The sequence below is a fragment of the Acanthaster planci genome, linkage group LG02, assembly GCF_054643075.1.
Source record: "Acanthaster planci isolate LZ-2023a linkage group LG02, COTS_SCS, whole genome shotgun sequence".
Taxonomy (NCBI): Eukaryota; Metazoa; Echinodermata; class Asteroidea; order Valvatida; family Acanthasteridae; genus Acanthaster; species Acanthaster planci.
This window is the reverse complement of record NC_141778.1, coordinates 30,021,129-30,028,456: the sequence shown is the minus strand read 5'-3', so window position 1 is coordinate 30,028,456 and position 7,328 is coordinate 30,021,129. Positions and strand designations below refer to the sequence as shown.

General features: G+C 39.6%; 1 protein-coding gene across 1 annotated transcript; it reads right to left on the bottom strand.

Annotated features, from left to right (window-relative positions):
- Positions 1–221: 221 nt before the first annotated feature.
- On the bottom strand, positions 222–6,813 carry LOC110977235 (deoxycytidylate deaminase-like). Its single transcript, XM_022231178.2, has 5 exons — positions 6,628–6,813; positions 5,291–5,387; positions 4,553–4,685; positions 3,380–3,593; positions 222–1,494 (listed from the first exon to the last, which is right to left on the bottom strand). Exons 1-5 carry the CDS (start codon positions 6,732–6,734, stop codon positions 1,398–1,400), a joined length of 648 nt encoding a protein of 215 aa, XP_022086870.1. The 5' UTR covers positions 6,735–6,813; the 3' UTR covers positions 222–1,397.
- Positions 6,814–7,328: the final 515 nt, after the last annotated feature.

Here is a 7,328-nt window from a genome sequence, read left to right as displayed (position 1 = left end):
AGTTTTCGCATCTACTTGTAGGGAAAACACGACAGTGACTTCAAAAGAGAAGACCCTACGTGCAGAAACCAGGATGGTGAAAATAGGTGATAAAAGCAATGCCTTTCAAATCACTAACTTGACTGACTAGGAGTAGTTCTATTGTCTAAATGGCAAAAAAAAAAAAACTGGCTATGTGACTGTCCTTGACATATTCAGAAATGCTTCCTGGCGCAGTAAAATATACTTGTTTGCTGTTTAATTAATCAAAAAATATAATAAAACATACTTTCAAAAATTCATAAATGCCCGGGAGCTTTCAAGGAACGGGAGTGGCACATCTTCAAGGCAACCTCGCTTTCCATTCCAACCAAAACACAACCCTAAACAGATTTTAAAATTCAAACAGTTTCCAATGGTGTGGTCAAGACAAAGTTCCCCCTAAGTCCAGGATAATTAAAAGCATTTAAGCTAATTAGTGATTGAAAGCTGAATGAGTATGTGTGTTTGTTCCAATATGTTGTGCTGCTCATTCTAGCAACACTCTGCCTCATTTAATGATTTCAAACCAGCTGATTGAAGAGTTAAGTGGATTTTTTTAATATGCAAACAGTCCAAAGAAAAACAAGAAAAACTGAAATTAGTGAATAGTTTTCCACCAAATTTCAATGCCAATTCCTTTATCTTAACTTCACTTCAGTTTATTCTATTTAAGCGAAAAGAGAAGAAATGTAAAAATTAAAAATTACTAAAGAAATAAAATAAAAACCTGACAATTCAAATTAGAACTTTGATGTGTAGGTCATCTACGGTGGTATCAGCTTGTTTAAGTTCAAGAGCCAATAATGCAGAACACTCCTCCATTAAATAAATCCCAAAATTTCACGGTCAAACATGACAGCAAACTAATCTTCAACTTTAGCAGAGCAAACCAGCATCAAATCATAAAAACACCAATCCACAAGAAGCTACAGCCAATGCCAATCCAGAACTATTGAGAAATGTTGTACTCCTTACACAGCTTGCAAAGTGATATCCCCCTCAAAACTGGCTTGATTTATATTATTGATAGACGAGCAAGGCAACAAAATACCCAAACTAATACATCTACAAAAAACACACAAAAAATAGATACATGTATATTACTTTTAGTATAAATTAACTGCCATCTTTACACCACTCCAGGCTTGCATTTTCAAGACCTGAACACAATTTCAAAAACTTGTCCACTTTTTAAACAGAAAACCTGATATGGTTGAACCTCGTTAAGTGCACTGTTAATACAAGATCCTGCTTGTAACAAGGAAATCTTTAGGTCCCAATCTCTTGTTAAAAAGGTTTGAACATAATCTGGCATGAGCTTCGACACTCCGCTTGGAGTAGACTCCACCTGGTTGAATGCTCTTTCCTTCCTACACTCACGGTGACATGATGGAGCTCGACGGCCGAGGTCGAGACTCTGGGTCAATCTCATAGAAGTCGATTACAACCTTGTGCTTTTTTGGTATGTACTTCCTGAAATGTAGAATATAGCAAAAATTCAAAGGTAATTTTAAGCAGAGAAAAAATTTAGACGCCATCACCTAGTTCAGGAAATAGGAAATTCCTCCAAACTGACACAGAACCAACAGCTTAATGCTTTGGGCCTTTTAGTTGAATGTAGCTGGCAACAGCTAAATGTCCACTGTCTTGACATTATGACAGATGCTATTCAAGTACTTGAGCTGGAAAATGATTTAAAGCGACTTGCAACTCATTTGGTTGGGTTACAAATATTCTCCCATGGTAAGGTTTCTTCAGGTTCCCAGCTACAGCACTGCATTTGTGTACATTTGATTTATTATTAGAATGAAATAAACGTGATAGTCCCCAAAATGCCAGTGGAATGTGGCCCAGCTCACCTAAAAGCAACTCCACATACACCTTTATCACAATGCTGCCATGATTGTCTTGTTTCCAGTAGACCCAACTGGCAACAGTGATACATCATCACATAGTGATAAAAGGGTACAGACTACAGTCGACTCTCGTTAATACGAGGGCCTTGGGACTTACTAAATTAGCTTGTATTATCTGGACCTCGTCTTATGCAAAAGCTGCCGTCCTGCTCGACGTATGTACATGTATCACCAATCGACCATAGGTAAAGTGTACGTGTGTACAAGTATGCATAACTTTTTGTTTAAAGGAACGTACGTTTTGTTACATGAATTTGATTTTAAAAAGTTTGTTTATGAAAGTGAGATACAGTTTGATGAATGAAGACTTGTAACAAAGAATAATTATCAAATGTAAGAATGGAGGAAGTGGAATTTCCACTAGTCATGTCGATTCAGAGCAATGCCATATCACACATCCCCGGCCCCGTACACTGTGATGAGATCAACATGCACGCACGTAAGCAAGTACATTACCACTTTAGTTGGTAACCAACACCAGAGCTGCTCTTGTTGCACATAAAAATGGGAGGAAACCAGCTATTGGTGGTGTGGACAGCAGAGGGCGAATATCGGATTTTACTTTGGAATGGCGTGTGGGTTTGGTGAAAAATTATTAGCGAGGGATTCACTTTTTTCTTCAAACCTTGTGGATATCATTTCTTTAAACATTTTTTGACTAAAAACCACGGTTTAGTCATGATTTTCATAAGCTGAGAATTTATAGAAATGTCACCATCGGAAGGGGTGATATTTTCATGTTTACGGAGGGGAGCAGGTAACTATTTGTTGACCGGGGGGTCACGTTTTTTTGCGCCAGGTGTTACGAAATACAATTTTTATTTGTTTCCTGGGGGGACTTTGGTCTTGGGGAATTTTTGGGGGTGGGGGAATCAAATAAAAGACTTTCTTTGTTCACCACTGTCCTAAATATCGTAGCACTTTCGGTGGCACTCGCTTGTGTTTAGGCGGTACGAGAGCCGCCACACAGAATTTCTACGTTGGGTACGGGGACTGAAAATGTCCATTGTTCGTCTCTCTTGCAGCACCGGACACAAACAGCTTGATTCAGTGAGGGAAAACCACAGTGCTGTTCTACTGTACACGCATAAATTACGGAAGCACCTTTCAAAATTGAATGGACTGGCTAATTGAAAAGTTTCCTTCAAAAAAGCTTGCGCTAAATAGACAGATAACAATAGATTTGCGCTCAGCCTGCGTGCGAAAATGCTCGTCCAACCGAAATCTTGTGACATCCGAGCCCATATTACACATATTTGTCTCATAGGAATGTGCACAATTCAGTCGGGACTAGCAAATGTGTTCGTCTAAACTGGAGTCTCATCTTACCCGAGCTCGTATTACCGAGAGTCGACTGTATTTTTCCTTCCAGTCTCAGTAATATGGTTACATTGTTTTGACTGATAGCAAAGCAAGATGGGGAAAGTTGCCTCTCAACTTACACATATTCCACTTGGGCCAGATCCAGCATCCTCTTGGAGGCCTGGGTGGCTGGCTTGTCGTGGTGCTTGTCTGACAGGTACATGATTCTTTTAATGCCTGACTGGATGATGAGCTTGGCGCACTCGTTGCAAGGGAACAGGGCGACGTAGATGGTGCAGTCTTTGACATCCGAGGAGTTCTTGTTCATGATGGCATTCATTTCAGCATGACAAACTGATGCAAAAACATGAATTGGAAACAGAACTATTTCACCTCGTACAGACTGGAAGGGGAGTCAGTTTTACTCTCCAATGGACATTTTGCCACTCCTCTTAAACCGCTGCAAATGTCAGACTGTCCTTTCCGCGACTTTTTTTCTTCCAACTCTTGCACAACTCTTGATGCCAAATCTCCAAAAATTGGACGTTAGCATTTTCATGTCACACGGCAATCAAGGGTTATCCAAAAACTGGATTCTTCCATATGCAAGTGTGTAAATGGAGTTGTTATGCAAACTTGTTGAAATATATGTGCAAGCACTGACTTTTCCACTGTGCGACAGTTCAGACTGAATTAATTTAACAACCACCTATCTATTACAGCAGGCATTCACTGTAGGATTTTCATGACTTATTTTGGCAACCTGCTTCAATGTCTTGACTACAACACAAGTAAAGGCCAAATAAACGAAATATCTTTAGTTTGGGTCACTCAACTGACCCTGTTTTCCAGAACCCATTACACAACTCCACAAAATGTTATTACCTTAAAAACAAATCAGATTGAATAATACCAGTTTCCAATTGTAATTGGTCAAAATGCAGCGACACTGTTCATTTTTAAAGAGACCATGTGATACAATAGACCGATTGTGCCCAATAAGTCTCTTAACCACGAGTGGGTATCAAACATCAACAGACATATGTTGTGTCATAAATGTCATTTATCAAAACTAAAGCCAACGGTTGGTAAAGTACTCAGGCCACTGATGTGCTGAGTGCGATACCGAAAATCAGCTTCATTTGTGGTAAACAATAATGGAATATACCATGCTTGTTGATATTTGATATCCACTGTAGGTCACGTGACTTAGAGGGCACAAACAGTCAATTGTTTTACTGTAAATGCCAGTTTGGGAGAGTGAATGCAATCAAAATGCAATCCCCACTTGGGGCCCTATGAAGAAGTCTCACCGTATGCGTATTTCTGGTCCAGCCAGTCCCCTTCTTTCCCCCAAGGTAACTCATCGTCCCCACAGTTGTTGGGCATGCCGTTGTAACCGATGCCCACAATTTTCTTTTCCTGATTTACTATGCAAGCACCAACCTTAGGGGAGAGAGAGAGAGGAAAAAAAAAGGAGACATAATGAACTCTTGCACACCACCGGGAAAAGTTTATACAATGGCATGTTATGTCATAAACTTCTGACTTTGTGGCATCTTGCTTCAAATGAACAAAAAGTTGAGGACAAGCAAAGTTGCTTCTTATAGGAAAACAGGGGCAAATCTGTAACAATATTCCTGCAGCTATACTTGACTAGCTCTCTCTCACTACACACATGTGCCACACATAAATGCATTTCAAACACTACACATGTAATGTGGACATTCCTTTGTTTTCCCGCAGTTTAGAATAGTCAGAGAAAAATAAAAGTTTTCTTCCGTTGTGAAAACTCCTTCAAGTTGGATTTCTAAAAATGATTTCCTTGGAACTTCTTGGAACCTGATGTAGACATCTTAGTTTGTTCCCTGGTCCTCGCAAGGTATGTCAACCATTCGCACAACAACAGTACAGGCAACACTGCGCCATGGATTGTGCAGGAGTTTATACACTTTCTTGGATAGAATCGACTACAGAAATGGACAGAGAACTCGTCAAAGACTTGACACAATTTCTGGAGATCACACAAATCTTCATTGCTAAATGAATACCTGTGAGCTTGGGTCCTTGCTGCGCTGGGCGGAGAGGAATGCCACTGACATGAAATATTCGTCCCAGCCTATGTAATTGTCTCGCTTCTTGGTAACACTGCAATCAAATATCAACAAAATTAATGTGCTGTTCTCCTGATAACATTTCTTGATAGGGCTGAGTCAATTCGAGTAATTCACTTTTCGAATATGCAACTTTCAATTTGTTTCAATATCTGAATATTCAGTCTACCGACCGGCAGATTGTTGATGAACAAACCATATACAAAATCAGTTGCACAACAGCAATTACAAGAACAGAAAGAGTTCCAGATAAAGTAGAAGCACACATCACATCTCAGAGACTGTCCTTGTATTTGGAGAAATCCCTTTAATTTATTCAAGGATAAAATCAGTCCCCAGAATGAGAGAATGTCTCTCTAAATGGGACAATTTTTTGCCTTATTTGGATTCAGCAGAAGAAAACATCCAAGGCTGCCGTTTAAAAGCATTCTACCGTTTACCTCTAGGATTACAAGTAGCAGTCTGAAATGGCACACAAAGGGTAGGGGAAAGATCACATCAAAACAATTTTTTTCTGAAAATCAATTCTTTATGATATAGTTAATCAAGTGACATGGCACAAAGTTCATGAAAACAACTTCACTAAATATAAATGGAAAATACATGTATGAGAGAAAACAAATTGATAATAGCATGTGGATATTTTTTTACCTAGTAAGTCCTAGGGCCATTTGGGAAAAATGTCCCCTTTTAAGGAGACATTATCTCTTTCAGGGGACTGGTTTTGTCCCTAAATAAAGGGACTACTCTGAACACAGGGACAGTCCCAGAGTTGTGATGTGTGCCTCTACTGATAGGCCTACAAACAACACTTGATGCCCCTGTGCACAAACCTACACGTACATGTACATGAGCCTTATTGCAAATATTGCATTCGTGATTTTGCACATTGTTCAATGTTTGGTCCTTTCCCCTTGCCACAATGCCTTTCTACCATGGTGCAAAACACTCATGCAGTATTTGCGATAAGGCTATGAAACACTTTCTGCAAGTATCTCAAATTGGTTTGTGATATATTCCAGACCTTTCCTGCATAATCACATGGACATAACTCAATGCAGACACACATCGTGATATAGGCCTACAAAAATGACCTAGCATGCCTACTATACATGGCATAGGCCTAGTGATTAGTTACAGTCGACACCATCATGACCATCATCATGGGCTTAGTCTGTCATGTCTATGCACCATGTGCACAATATAAACGCAACGAAAAATCTTTAAGCTCTAACCTCAATTTCAGTGGTCTGCCAATATTTACCGCCACTCACCTTTTCACCTCCCCGTTAGTATCATTGTATCGGCTTTTCTTGGTTGGTGTCACAAATCCAACCGTGTTTTTGACCTGCCTGTTCTCTTCAAGTCCGTTTTCAGCCATTTTGCCAGTTTTCCCGGGAAAATTAAAGGGAGCGCGCGCATAATAATTGGTCTGGTATCTGTGACCTCTAAGTTCGTTGTTATTGCACCACTTTATCCAAAGTGGTATCTGACTTTTGGTAATCAACAGGTGTACGGTGGCTGCTGTGCGCCAGCCCATAAGCGATATGATTGCTGCATCATACAAGTGGTGATCTCTAATTTATATGAATTTACATGTATGCCATCCAACTCTTCTGAGTTCATATTTTGACACGTCTGTAGGGTTCGTTATGTCGTTACTTTCGCAGAAAAGTAAAATATACCAGCTAAAAATAGGTGGAATTAAAGAAAAAACAAAATTACAGCTCAACCATTTTCAATATGTCAAATTAATTTGATAATTTGAGAAATTGAAAGGTATAGCCAATGACTTCATGATATCCAGGTGCTGGCCTGCCTTTGGCGTGCCGCTTTACAGAAATGTCATGACTGACCACTAGACTGACCGGTATAATCATTATCATTATCTGGGAAGTATATATCCTTCTCAAAATTGTCGAAACAAATTCCCACGAGGAGGGGAGTGAACTCAGCGAAAAGAGAAGAAGGAAAT

Excerpts from the sequence above, each read along its gene's own strand:
- LOC110977235 (XM_022231178.2), bottom strand. The coding sequence starts at position 6,734 with ATGGCTGAAAACGGACTTGAAGAGAACAGGCAGGTCAAAAACACGGTT. Across the intron at positions 5,388-6,627 it reads ACTAACGGGGAGGTGAAAAG|TGTTACCAAGAAGCGAGACA; the intron begins GTGAGTGGCGGT and ends ATTTGATTGCAG. Across the intron at positions 3,594-4,552 it reads GGACCAGAAATACGCATACG|TTTGTCATGCTGAAATGAAT; the intron begins GTGAGACTTCTT and ends TTTTTGCATCAG.